This window comes from Pocillopora verrucosa, chromosome 1, assembly GCF_036669915.1.
Source record: "Pocillopora verrucosa isolate sample1 chromosome 1, ASM3666991v2, whole genome shotgun sequence".
Taxonomy (NCBI): domain Eukaryota; kingdom Metazoa; phylum Cnidaria; class Anthozoa; order Scleractinia; family Pocilloporidae; genus Pocillopora; species Pocillopora verrucosa.
The window spans coordinates 23,996,695-24,010,826 of NC_089312.1; the positions used below are offsets into that span (position 1 = coordinate 23,996,695).

At 39.7% G+C, this 14,132-nt stretch overlaps 2 protein-coding genes across 3 annotated transcripts; one reads left to right on the top strand and one right to left on the bottom strand.

Annotated features, from left to right (window-relative positions):
- The first annotated feature begins 136 nt into the window (after positions 1 to 136).
- LOC131796804 (cytidine and dCMP deaminase domain-containing protein 1-like) lies at positions 137 to 2,111 on the top strand. Its single transcript, XM_059114410.2, has one exon. The coding sequence runs from the start codon at positions 173 to 175 to the stop codon at positions 1,418 to 1,420; it is 1,248 nt and encodes a 415-aa protein (XP_058970393.2). The 5' UTR covers positions 137 to 172; the 3' UTR covers positions 1,421 to 2,111.
- An 800-nt stretch (positions 2,112 to 2,911) lies between these two features.
- Positions 2,912 to 10,038, bottom strand: LOC131796748 (calcium-responsive transcription factor). Of its 2 annotated transcripts, none has more exons than XM_059114347.2 (8): positions 9,195 to 10,038; positions 8,135 to 8,399; positions 7,371 to 7,698; positions 6,754 to 6,936; positions 5,983 to 6,124; positions 5,058 to 5,399; positions 4,123 to 4,310; positions 2,912 to 3,975 (listed from the first exon to the last, which is right to left on the bottom strand). In XM_059114347.2, exons 1-8 carry the CDS (start codon positions 9,856 to 9,858, stop codon positions 3,310 to 3,312), a joined length of 2,778 nt encoding a protein of 925 aa, XP_058970330.2. In that variant the 5' UTR covers positions 9,859 to 10,038; the 3' UTR covers positions 2,912 to 3,309. The 2 variants fall into 2 exon arrangements, with proteins under 2 accessions (XP_058970330.2, XP_058970329.2); XM_059114346.2 differs by having other exon boundaries at positions 4,932 to 5,399.
- Positions 10,039 to 14,132: the final 4,094 nt, after the last annotated feature.

Here is a 14,132-nt window from a genome sequence, read left to right on the forward strand (position 1 = left end):
CTCACCCCTTTGACAGATCGACCGTTGCTGCCGATACACAATACAAATCCAATTCCTATCAAATTACTGACGTCACGCGTTATGGACCTCTTAGGGCTCTCAACATTTGGTGATGTGACATAGCATTAACATATCATCGACGACGGCCATCTTTTTGTTTAAAGCCCTCATAATGGCGTCCAGTAAACCTATCTACACAGACCGTGGTTCTAGGATATCTAAGGAGAATCTATGCATGATTATTGCCCTATGGATGGGAGAACGTCAACTTCAATCTGAAGAAGACGACTCTTACCATAAAGTTGGTGCTGTACTTGTGCGTCCCGACGAAATGATTCATACCGTTGATTGCAGCCGTGATGGCGTCCATGGAATTGCACGGTTGATGATTAAGCACTATGATGTGGCTAAAGATTGTAAAGTCTTTGTGTCGAGAAAGCCGTGCTCCTTTTGCGCAAAGCTTCTGGTACAGTCTCAAGTTAAGAGGGTCTTCTATCTACCTATTAAGCCTGAGTACAAAGTTGAAGAGAAATTAAAGGAGGAAATGTTACGCGTCGATAACTTGTTCAAAACAAGCTGCATAAGCCAGTCTGTTTTCGTCCCTAAAGTAGGGAAAGAAGTGTTTGCCAAGGCTGAGAAATTAAAAGAAACGCCTAAGGATATTAGAGATAGCATAAAAAATGAGCGGTTTGCACAGTACTGGATTGAAGACTGGATGGAGAGAGCGAAAACTCATCTTCCATGGCCAGCTTTTGATGATAACATGAAACAACAGGTTCGAGATGATTTCGAGGAGACCATGGAATGGATGGCTCGGATTTTAATCGGAATGGAAAAGGGATACACAGTTAAGCAGATCAACGCCACGTCAAAGAACGGGACCGTCTCCTTTGACCCAGAGAGAAATGAAGAGCATAAAACTGCTTCTCTTCGTTTTATAACCTTAGCTCAATTTTTAGCCGAACGATCAGACGATCCGAAAACAGGAGTGGGGGCGGTGATTATCAACGAAGCGCAAGAGATCCTCGCTCTTGGGTGGAATGGATTCCCCACAAAGGCGCTTTATGGCGAGTTTCCAAGGGCTTCACATGACGACAACGCTGAAGACAAGAAGTACCCGTACATGATTCACGCTGAACAAAACGCCCTGCTAATGCGGAACACCAAGAGCCTGACGCACGGAATCTTGTTTGTAACGAAGACGCCGTGTGATGAATGCACCCCACTTATTGAGATGGAAGGTATAAAAACTGTTATTCTGGGCCAAGGATTGAAAACAGAGAAAGGGTCAGACGGAACATTGAGTTATATTAAGTTTGATAAAAAAGTTAAAGCTGGTGTCTTCAATTGTTTTGAAATGAGGATCACTGACAATAAACCTCCTCCCGAGAAAGCCGTACAAAACCTGTCTCAAATGTGAAGAGAATCGGAGCTGAGGAAAAAGTTGACTGTTTATGCATTTTTCGGTATGGGAAAAATGTTAAATAAAATTAATTAGATTTAATTCAGTTTAAGTTTGAGGTGACTGACCGCGAGAGTGACTTTGAAGATCAGTCTCAATTTTTTTGTCTTATCTATTTCATTTGAGTCACCTGATAATGGTCTAGCCGGATCCGAGAATAGAGTTGCAAGTCGTATTATCGTCTTTTTTTGAGAGACAATTTACAAACCGTTCGAGACAACTCGAGGTGTTTGTGATTCCTTGATGGAGTTATTCTTCTGCTTTTTCAAGATTTAATTTCAGTCTGTTCGGTGTTGACAATAGACTTTTCTCTTGGTTTTGAATACTAAGCAAGTTTGGCCTTTCTTGGGATTCGTTAAGCAAGGAAACAATGCGTGACGCCAAACCTAAGGGGTCATTTTTTTACAAAAAAAACAAGCGATTAAATGAATAATCTAGTACAATAGTACTTCGAAGACAATAAAGATTATGAAAGCAAAATTCGTCTATTCACATCACCTCTCAGTATTCAGCTTCGACTAGCGCTTTAAACCCAGTTTTCATCGATAACGTCCAACCACACAGAAGGCCGACGAAAAATAGATAATATACATCTTGTGGCGTTCTATCACAAATAGTGCAATCTGATCGGCTGCGCTACTCGCTCTCTAGTCTGTGATAAATAGTGAGTACAGTGAACAGCTTCAGAGTAAGTGGTTGAAAAAAAAACAAAATAAAAGCTTTTGCCTGCCTTCTGATATGTTTTGAACAACTAGTAGATTTATACCGAATTAATTAGATTACTTGCCCTCGATCTCTGTCTGGGCTTCGCCATAGTTAACTTTCACGTGACAGGAATGTAATTGTAAAAGTAGCGTTAGGGATCCACGAAACTTCCTGAATATTACAGTCCGTTCATTACTACTGCTGACAATCGTAAGATCACCTGAAAAAAAAAACAGTACCCAAAACGTGTATTTATTTTCTTTCTTACGAGTGTAACAAGTTTCCTTTTGTTTCGACGATACACAAGTCAAAACCATTATTATAACTCTACGATAACTTAAAACTCTGGAAACTTCTTGACACGTGTTTAGTTGTCATTGAGTCATTGCTCGTTCTCGCCCTAAAGTCAATCAAAGGGAAAAAAATTTCATGCCGCCCCAAAACGCACACCTCGCCCTTCAGTGCGTTCCTGCCACCTTCTGTTTTATAACGCGAAACACGGTTTGGCGGCCCTAAAGTGATTGGGTGGCTCGTGTTCAACCCTTTAACCCCTCAGAGTGACTAGCATCTAATTTCTCCGAACAGTATAACCCCTGCATCGCACGGTGAGGTACTGAGAATGAAGGAAATGATCACCAATTAAATATTCTCTTGATTGATATACAAATTCTCCTTGTCAGCACCTTAGGAATTGTATAGAAAACAGTATCGAGAACATGCATACTGATGTTAGGGTGTCAAGGGTTAATTAAAAACGGACTCCTGTTTATTATTGGTACGATTAGAGCTACGATCTCGGTAGTTAGTTTAACCCCGTCAGGCTACAACACCAAAAAATCATCTGTCGTTATACGCAATTTGGCATAAAACATATTTCGTATTATTATAGCTCAGACGTGAACTGTCACTTGATCACAGCAGTAGTCTAGTGGAACCTGGATGCGGCTACAGTTTTAATTCCTTATCTTGGGCGACATGTTCAACAATGAATTTAAGAGCTGTGAAGCCAAAATGGCTGAGATAGGAATCTTTCAATTCAGTCCAACAATGTGTTCAACACAAGTCATGTTTACGATAATATACCGAAACTTTCACGAATGTTCACGTATGAAACACGAAATGTTTTTTTTCCTTTTTGTTTACTAAGTAAAAACTTCAGGGTTATTAAGGGTGGGAACAGCACTCGAGTGAGAAGCAACAGCAGCTGTGTTCTCAGTCAACTGTTGGTCACTTTCAAACACAAGTGGCATGTTCATATGTTCACTGTTACTGGTGGATTCTGTGGACGGAGTTTGCATGCTGTAGTCTTGAATACCATGTTCTTCGCCTGTTGTGATCAAACTGTTGTCATCTTCAACTGTAAGTTGTTTAGTTTCGTCAGAAGCTACTTCCATTGGAGTACAGACACCTTGCGCGGTTTCTAAGGGGGCAGACTCTGTTTGAGAAACTCTACAAATATCGGTAGCAAACTGCGCATTAGTTTGTTGTGGCGTCCCTGTAATTTGCACGGGAGCTGTGAAAGACTGGGCACTCTGTGCGACAAGTTTCTCCTCTTGGTTTCCAAGTAAAGAGTCACTGTTTTCACTATAATCTCTCACAACTCCCTGTCCACCCGGTAGTGACTGCAAAACTGATTCGGTCACCATGTCCATTGATCGTGTTTCCATGGTAAGAAAATTCTCACTCACATCAGTTTGTGATAGACTGTTAAGCTGGGTGTTTCCAGCTGCCTGTACAGTGGTAGACGTTGGCGCGTTAACTACTGGTGACTGTTCACTTGTTCTTTCACTCTCTACTTGTCCGTCAGCCTACAGGAAATTTAAAGTTTTTGTTACAATTGCATGAAATGGTCAATTAGAAATTACATTAATGAGGGAAAAGACAGAGAGAACTCTCTTTTTGCATAGGGCTACGTGATGGTTTCTGGCGCATAAAACTCCTTCGAAACGTGGTACCTGTTGATCATCAAAGACGACTTCCTTAACCAGTGACGTAAAGTCCATTCCAAGAGCCTGGCGCTTGGTTTGCGGTTCACCCTCGACGCTCTCTTCTTCACAATTAGCTTGTTTTGTGTCTTCCCTGGATGTTGCTGCACTGAGAACAGCTTCAACAGCTGCTTGGGCCGTCATCACCTGCCCTGGAACTAAAAAAAAGTGAAATTTTCACATAAAGCTCTAGCAAGTTTAAATGAACGCGTCGAATCCTGGCTCGGATCTTTAAGAGATTGATTTAATAAGAAAATAGAGAGCAGACGATAATTCAAAGTAAAAATGAGCAAACTGCTTGAAGCGCGGGAAAACATGAGTGACCGAATCTCGATTGGTTTTGGTTTAGGATATCATTGGCCAAAAGAGTGGCGCGAATTTTCTCGACAAATCAAAGACGGAAGAGAGGCAAAACCAATGCAAACCTCTATATTCATGTGAAAATTGCTCTAGTTTTGCGCGATTCTGTGTAACACAGGCTCAGTTTCTGCTGGTGACCTATGGAGTCGGTCTTCCATTTTTCTTCCAAGAAAAAAAATAAGGAAGGGGGTGGGGGGGGCAGACTTATTATTTATATAATATTATTTTGTAGCATATCTCCCGGACAGCGTGTAGTTATCGTACCTATTTTCACATGGCGTAGTTATATGGATATTGACACAAGCAAAGTTTTGAGGGTAACTAGACTAAAGGACAAAACGAGATGTAAATAAAAGAAACAACCTTAACATTTTTTACCAGCATAGGACAAATAAAAAATCGATTCCAAAGAGAGTTACCGGAATCGTGTGCCTGACTGCTGTCTGCTATCTGGACTGTTCCAAGGTTTGAACCAACTCTGATCACAGGGCTAGTACCTCCTGCAGATGCCTGCAGTGCAGAGTCGAGCATGCTCAAAATGTTACCTGACTGTCCATGAGCTGCAAGGTAAGCTGCAGACACAGGCACTTGGTTGATACTGTCCGTTTGTTGAGATGTTAAGAAAGCCACAGCACCACGACTGCTGTCCAGTGCTTGTGGAATGAATGCAACAGTTTGGGGGGTTGCTGCTGACCCCTGTGTCTGGGCTGTTGTGTTGGCTTGTGGAATGAATGCTACTGCTTGTGAACCAGCTGCAGAATGTAGTGAAGCATGGCTCAAGCTTGCCACCTGTGATGCTGGTATGGTTAAAGAGAGTGTTGTTGGTGTCTCAGAATCTGATTGACCAGAGAAGAAACTGCTGGCATTCACAACTATTACAACTTGACCTGTGTGGAAATCATTGCAAAAAGAAAGTATAAAAATTGTGAAAATCAATAAAGACACCCCTTTTTCAAAAGGAAGACACTTATAATACATAATAATCCTTTTCATCCTTAAAGCTGTCTAAGGACCACATGCTACTTGTTTGGTTGGATTTATATTAAGACAACATCTCCCAGTTGGTAATTTCCTCAATTTAATTACTTGTATCCTTGTTTTAAACAAAGATTACTGTAAAGAGAATCAATGATACCAAGGCTCAAGTTCAACTTTTTTTAAAATTTGTTTTGGTAGCTTAAAATAATAAAATAGTCAGCATACATGCAGTTCTAGTCCCAAGAGGAAGCAAAAAAAAAAAAAAAAGACAGAAAAAAATTGAGACAGAAATGTTTTGCAAGTTTATAGTTCACCAGGTTGGGAACTTACCAGGTTGCAAATTTAGACTCAAAATTCTCTTTTCTTCATCTCATGGTAACTAACCTGGTCTCAGTGTGGAGCCCTGCTTACTAGTGGCTCTGGGGATTACTTTTAGCTTAAATAACAATCTGTCTTCACACAAACCTAAATCATTAACATGGGTATTCTTACCTTCATCTCTACCAGTCCCAGAGCCCTGAGTGATAAGTATCTGTGGCTGAGAAGAAATATCTACTTCTGCTGTTTCTCCTTCACTTCCCTGGATAATTTCTAATTGTTGTGTTTCACTGCCTTGGAAATTTTCCCTGCCAGACTACAAAAGCAATTTCAGTACTGACTAAAAAGCCAAGACATCAATATTTGAGATAAATCAATTACAGTTAAGCATGCTCTTATGGGTGATTTTGAGTGAGTGGCCATCAGCCACAGAAGATGGGCAGGTAAGCAGCATAACAATGCCACCAATAATCACAATTGGAGGGCTCAGAGCAAGAACGACCCCTTGATTTTTCGGCCATTTTTGAAAGTGATGATAGAAATAGATTTCATTTGGACTGAAAATCAAGTAAAGCAATGATCCTCATGCATGCTGCAATTTAAGCAATTGTAGAAAAGCCTGAAAAAAATTCAAACTTCAAAGGGATTTGAACCCACGCCTCCTCAATATTAGTTGGCCCTACTACCAACTGAGCTAGGAAAGCCACTACTAATGCTGCAGAAACTCTAAGAGCCTGCTGGCAGACTAAAAAGATTACAAATATAGAAACTTTTTTTCTCCACTATGGATGGGAAAGCTACTGATTACAGTCATTTTGAACTTCTTTCTTTCTTGGCAATAAAGTCATTTGTAACACTGTTTTTTTTTTAATTTTATGCAGTTATGTAGCTTATTATTTTGTTTACTATGGAACAAAACTAGTCTGAGGCAAGTTCTTGTCCTACCTGCTGAATCAACTGTTCTTGTTCTTGATTACTTAACATTGATGGACGTGCTGACTGGTACTGTTGCTGCATGCTAGCCAAAGCCTCAGCTGTCTGAGATGATTGTGATAGTTTTTCTGTTGGATGCTTTCGCTTACGCGTTTTCTCTTTGAGTTGTGGAGAGCTTGGTGGGAGATTTGTAAGCTATAAAATATAGGACAAAAATTTGTTTATTATATTTACAAGATAGTTCTCTGATAGTTTTTACATATAAGTATGTTTACTGAAGCAAATGATCCTGCCAACATGTACCAGAAGACTAAGGAACAACACTTTAAATCTATCAGGATATTTTAAGCAACACGTGTTGAGAGTGGGAAATTAACATTCTTATTTAACCCTTAACTCACATACCAGGTAGACAAAAGATGAAAAGAAAGAAAAATATTGATTAGGGGGTTATTAATTGATCTAATAACAAATTCTCAGAGCTAAAATCATAAGTATAGTATTGCAGACAGTAAGGAGAATTACTTAAGAGATCTTGAGAGTGAAAAGAAAATTCATAGAAAATTCACAAAGAAAAATTGCACCTAAAATTTGAATGCACTTGAAAGCAACTAACCAACTCAACTTACTGGGGGAAGTGGCAAAAGAGCTCCAGTAGCTAGTGCCATCTGTGCTTGGTGAATATGATTCTGGATATCAATGATGGTAGGGAAATATGACTTGTTATGTCTGGGAGGTGGTTCTAAGTTGACAAAGAGTTCTTTCTCCACATACTCCTTTAAGCAGTGCTTAACAGTGTAAATCCCAGTGACACCTCGAGCCACAAGTTCACGAATCTTATGCATGACCTCAGGATTGAGACGTTGACCTTGACTGTCACCCTCATCAGGGTCCATGGGAATGTCATCCACATCATGGTATTCATGAGCTAATGGAAGAGGGAGCTGCACATAGTACCTAAAAGATTAACACCAGGATCAGACAATGACCTCACAAGTGGGTTCTCTTTGTGCTGCAAACATCCCTAGGAAAGTAGGAATTAGACTTTCATTAAAAAACCCGAAAATCCACTGACCAGGAGAGCAGAATATGATATAATATAATTGTTCCTTAGAAAGAAGCACTAATTTCCAAATTCTTACTGGTAAAAAAAAAAGCCTTTATACGGGCTCAAGTGGCCCATGGGGCCAGTGCTTAACTCCGGTTTTCTTAGCATGAAGCAGCTAGGAGTATTGCTACTCCCCCCTGGATGGGATGCTAGTCCATCATTTGCAAATGTGCTGGGGGGGTAACCCTGCGATGGACTAGCATCCCATATTCTGCTCTCTTACTGGCCTTAGTACAAAATATTTTTTTAATCAAAAATTAACAATTTAATCTCTGTTTAAGTTACCTCTCTTCTCCTCCAACATGAACCCCCACAAGCCGTAATGCTGTAAGTGCTCTTTCCTGAGCCTGACGAATATTTTTTCCCTCCAGATTTGGATCTATCCTAAACTCTGGAAATTTGCGTACTTTTTTGATATATATCCTTGCAGGACAAGTTGGGCGATGTCTTTTGACAGGATGGCCATGTTCATCATAGTCAACTTGTTTCTTGTTTACAGAACCTTTTCTTCTTGGACCATATTGACATTCCATAACTGTTGCCCGGCGACCTTAAAAATGTATCATACCTACGTGTTAATTGCTGGAGTAAAATAACAGTTCAATTAAGTGGATAATTTTTCCCTTTCCAGGATCTTTCATTCTAGTTCAGTTTTCAAGCTGATATTTTTTTGGTGTGTGTGATCTAACTTTTGCTTTTAGACCTTTCTTAAAAACTCTGCACCTTCTTGTAAACCTGATACTGTGAGAAATCACTAAATATAATTTACACAAAGTTAAGTGTTTTAAAATTTACAATCCTATTTGCCTTGATCTTCAAATAGTACAATATGTATCTTGTCAATGAGAAAGGTGATGGGAAGAAGAAAAAACATTAAGAAAACTCTGCTTGAATTTAAACCAGACTCTTGGAGCTTAAACTATAAGGAACGTACAACAAACAGGAGAGAAAATTTGTAATACAATCTGGTGAGAAAAAATGCTGATTTGAAGACTGAATGTCAGATACATGTCAAACTGCTAGGGTTACCCTCTTCATTTAAGACCATGGTTAGAACAAATACATCTTTCTTATTAAACCAATGTAAAAAACTGGAAGATCATCAGGACTGAGGCAATCAGAGCAGTAAATAAGGCTCTATGATGCAGCTAATGTTACAAGGGTCACCCCCATAAAAATTCCATTGATGATTGAATTTGATCAAAATTCTTTGGTTCCGGTCCTTGGCACTGATTGATAAAACTAAATTAAATTGTTATCAATGTTCACTTCCTGTAGTGTGGTTCTTTTATATTATTTCAATGACCCCCAAAACAAAGGTGGATTTATAACTAGCCCAAAATACCTGTATTCAGGAATGGTATTCCATCATAAGGAACATATTGGGATTTCCACATAAGACGAATTGATGGTTTAGCTGAAGAAGGGGATTGTCTGGTTCCCCAGCAACTGTTGGTGTGCTGTTTGTGTAGCGTGAGGATCAAGTCCAATTCTACTTCAGTGGTAACATATCCCCTGTAGGAATCCCCTATGAGCTCACAGTCGTGAAGTCGCGCAGCCCAGGGGTTATTCGCTTGTACGGCACTCGATAAATTCGCTATTTGCTGAGAAGCGTCCAGTGAGGTACTTGCAGAAATCGCTACATTTTCAGAAGAAATGACCACACTATCTTGAGTGCCAGTCACGCTTACCACCACTGACTCGTGTTGTTGGACTTGAGGTATACTCTCTGACATTTCTTGTCCGCTTAACGTGGCTGAAGCTCCCTGAGTATCTATAGAAATGCTCTGGGTCGCTATCATTGTTTCTGAAGTTGTCATCGTCTCGGGTAAAGCAGATGCGGAGATCGTAGTGATTACGCCAGCTTGTCGAGGAATAGTTTGGATTGTTGTTGGAATACTAGCCGACATTGTGTTTTGGAGAACTTCGGCCGCAGAAACTTGCTCAGAAGCCATGATTTGTTGTTGAATTGACTCGCTCGACAAACCTTCGGCGGAATCCGCCGCCATATTGCATCAAAATCGGCTAACTCTGGTGAGTTTTGCGCGTAACAGATGATCACTCTTATCAATGAAACAGTTTCTCGTGTTTACGCTTGAAAACGAGACAGGAAAGGGCTAAAAATAATAGCGCCAAACTTTTAAGGAGAGCCTCGCTTTACAACGAGACGATGGCCTCGACCGCGTGGAAGAGAGAAGGCCTCCTTTTCATGCTTGACCGCGGAGAACTCTGGGATGTTTGCAATACCCCGGATTAAAATTAAAAGAAAAGAAATATGGGAGACCTATCTTGGATAGGGGCATATGAAAAGGAAAATTAGAGTAAATTGAAAGGAAAGTAAGTAAATTGTAAAAATTAAATCAAACAAAGAGGAATGAGGGTTGTATAACGATAATTGTTTCTTCTACAATACAGGTTCGTCCCTGTCTGCTTGTCTTCCAGCAAGGAACCAATCACTTGCCCGTTATGATGTGCAGGGTGATATATACCTGCTAGCTTTCTTTTTTCTGCCATTGGTAAAGGCGTAGTATAAGCTTTAGAGTGCCTGAGCATTTCCGTAGAGGGCCAGACGATTTCCGAAAATGGCTTAAAGAAATGAACCAAGATTAACTCGATTCCACACCAATATGCAATCAAACGTTTCAGCCAAAGACCGATCATTTTCATGAATTTTTCATTCTCGTATCCACTCAAGTTTAGTTTACTCTCGTATCCCTTCAAGTTTAGTTTACTCCGAGTATTCTTTGAAAAAAATTTGTTAATTTTGAGCCGGTCAGCAGGCGTGAGATGGCGCGAGATTGAAACTTTCCATCTGCGGTAGTAAGACTTGATAGGTCACTATTCTTCAATAAGTTTAAAATCGAAGACAGATTCTACATTAAAAAGGTGAAATCCGCGATCCTAATCGGCTGTCGTCAACGTACTTAGCCAAGGTGTAGTTAAGTTAAACACAAGGATGTTTTGAGGCTCACCAAAAAAATTTTGATTGCTTCTGAATACCAGCAAATCTATACAACGATGATATCATGGAACTGCACAACTGCGTGCGCGTAACCGGCGAGCAAACGAACGAAGGAAGAACGCAAACACAGCGAGTCTAGAGGCGTTTAATCATGCTGTCGCTCATGACCAAAAAGACAAAGGATAGGGTAGATCTATGGTGGGCAGGGTTTGGGCAAATGTAATACGGCGATCAGACGGGATTAGATAAGCTTCCGATGACAAAAAAAAAAAGAACAGCTACTATTGTTATCAGCTTCCTAACCAACTAGGAGCATTGTGTGCGTCTACCTTCATGTGGCATTTGAATTAAGAGAATTTTGTGTTAGCTTTATTCATAGATGCCAAAATTTGATATCAACAGCATTCTCGTTCCTAGAGCCACTCGGTTTCACTTTAATCGAGTGGCTCCCCGCAATTGGGTAGCGTCCATAAGCTGACCAAAATGCAACAATTTGCATTTTAACAACATAGATGCATTGAGTTATGTATCAACTTTCAGTGTTTCGATTCCTTGTGAGTTAAACTTGCCTAGGTGTCTATAAGCCTTTAAAATTCCTTTGTGAGTCACATGCCATCATACCAACACTGTGCACTCACTTCTGTCTAGGAAAGAGCTCTTTTACAAAAAGCCCGCACTTTCTATCGATCGTGCACTCACCTGGCGCCTTTAGAGCTTTGAGCTCAAACTTCCCGACAAAAAATATTGTGCAAATTGAGTTAGAGTGAATAACACAGATGTGTATCCAGGATTTTTCAAAGGGGGTCACACTGTGTCAACAGAGGGTACTCACTAGTTTTCGCCGCCTGAATATCATAGGTTGTTTGCTCAAAAAAGAGGCTTGAAAAGGGGTAGAGGGGGCCACGGGCATCTCAGGACCCACCCTCCTAGTTGTGTCCTGAACGGACCGTCGCTCAGTATGTAGCTATAAGCACTTCTAGTATAGTACTTGGATATCCACTTCGTGTTGCAATGGCGTTTTATTTGACAACGCCACTCGTTATCTAACCCGTGTTGGAGAGCAAGTAGAATGAGTAGCCTAAAAGTGCGCAATTGTAAACAAAACAAAGAAAGAGCATGAGTATGTCTTGTCGAAAAGTTTCAAACGACTCGTTTATTTGTACTGAAACAATAAGATTATTTGCTATTGATTGATCGCGTGATAATATTGATTTGGGAATACACTTCTTGATTTCGTTTCGCTGGCTCCGTTCAATTGGGGCTTCATCTGTGAATCCGTCTCACGGTTCATTTTCGATTTTAGACTCAGTAAAGAAGGTCTGAGGAGATAACAACAGTTTCCTTTTTGCTCATCTTGCAGCGTGACGATCAATGATTCTTGATAAATGCAAAGTGCATTCGATGGGTTTGTTTGTTAACAAACAGGTTCCACTTCACCATTTTTCAGCTTAAGGTCACAGATGACGTCAAAATGTGACAGGACAAAAAGAATCAAACGGGACCCCCAGGCGAGTTTTTCAGGGTCACTTATGTTCCTACCGCATTTTGGCTTCTGGCATGATCTACAATTGAACAGAGACACGAAAAAATTAGGTATACATCTGAATTATATAATATAATGAACAGGAAGGTGACATGGAAAAAATTACAAATTGCCTCTTAACGCTTGACCGGTCGCGTTAAATGTTCCTGTTTAGGTATTGCAAGGAACTTGGCGTCCGTCTAATCATTGTGAACAGAATCTACAATACTTATTCATAGTTTTTGTAGCCTTCGCTTACTGAGTTTATCCAAAAATATCTCGCAAATATTTTAAAACCGTTTGCCATTTTCGAAAAGCAAAGTAAACAAATTTCATTGACGTCATTTAGGCGTCTGACCTCTGTTAGATTATGGGTAACGACCAATCGGAGCGCGACAGATACATATGGATATATGGGACTATGAGATGTTCGATCTGGTGCTTAAATGCGTCTGACAAAGACCATGGATGTGATATGTGAATTAACTTGGTCTTTCTTTTAGTCCGTTAATACCGGCTTTAATCTGCGGGCACACCGATATTGTATTTTTGCCGTTTACCACTATCAAAATGATGCGTTCTGCTGGTAACTTAGGTGATCCCTTTTTCTATTCACAAACAAACTCTCGCAGTTTACACTACGCGCAGCAAGGTTCCCCAGATTGAAAGCTTGGGATAGCAGTATGTTAAGACTCATCATTTTATCGGCTTTGCAAAGAAAAGAAACTCTAACTTAGTACTCCCATGCTGTCGCAAACTGTAACACACTTAACAAAACAGGAATACTAATTTTATTCTTTTGTTAGCAATAAGGAATAAAAATGTGTCTAACAAGCCTAGGAAAAAATCTAAACGGAAAAAAGATCCTCCGCTCGAAAAATGCAATTGAAAATGCCGCAGATTTTTATCATTTCATCATATCTTTTGCTTTATCAAAATAAGTTTTTCATGATTGATTTTAAGTCGATTGTGCTAGGCAAAAACATTTTGTAATGGAAAACCCAAGAATATTCCCATCTGGATGGGTGACAAAAGATCATTTACTTTTGCAATTTTTTTTTTCCAAAAAATTTCCCCTCGCGACCATAAAAGTAATAACACGTTTTGAGTGGGTCTCCTCCTGAGGCCTCCTATGTTGTTACGATCTTTATGGCTTTGGGAAATTAATCAACCTTGTTTACCAAAGTCGGGGTCTTCAAATGTTTACTTGTCATAAACACTAACTGGTGAAGAAATCAAAAGTTTTGTCTGACAACGGCTCCAGTTGGGACATTTTTATCTCCAGTGTTTAATTGAATGTATAAATATATAGATCATATTAAGGCAAATCCACATTTTTCTTTAAACGGCGAATTATTTCTTTTGTTTCTGTAGACAAAAGAGGGCGAATTTTAATGGATTTAAAAAGGCCGACAATAAAATTAAATATTTTAGTCTTACGTCGAACAAATGAAAACATTGTAGTTTTCAGTGTTTTGAAATCTTGAGTTGTTTTGTCGGAAACCTTACTAAATTGTCCGATTGTTTCCGCGAATTTGAAAATTACTTTGGTACATGGTGCATTGATGCATCAATGAAGAAACTTTAAATTACGCCGCGTCTTTCTATTTTGTTTTGCCGGATCGCGCGCGGATAAAGGGAACTTTTGTGACGACCCAAAATGGATTTCGTTATGCGATTGTCATCGTTCTGTTTATCTCTTTTTCAGATTTTTTACAAACATAATCCATATGTTTTAGATTTGAATGGCCTGTTCGCTACATTTCCATTGATTGGCGAATTGAAATCTATAATTGCAC

Coding starts and splice junctions, on each gene's coding strand:
- LOC131796804 (XM_059114410.2), top strand. CDS start 173: ATGGCGTCCAGTAAACCTATCTACACAGACCGTGGTTCTAGGATATCT.
- LOC131796748 (XM_059114346.2), bottom strand. CDS start 9,858: ATGGCGGCGGATTCCGCCGAAGGTTTGTCGAGCGAGTCAATTCAACAA. Junction 8,400..9,194: donor AATACCATTCCTGAATACAG/GTATTTTGGGCT, acceptor TACATTTTTAAG/GTCGCCGGGCAACAGTTATG. Junction 7,699..8,134: donor CATGTTGGAGGAGAAGAGAG/GTAACTTAAACA, acceptor TTAATCTTTTAG/GTACTATGTGCAGCTCCCTC.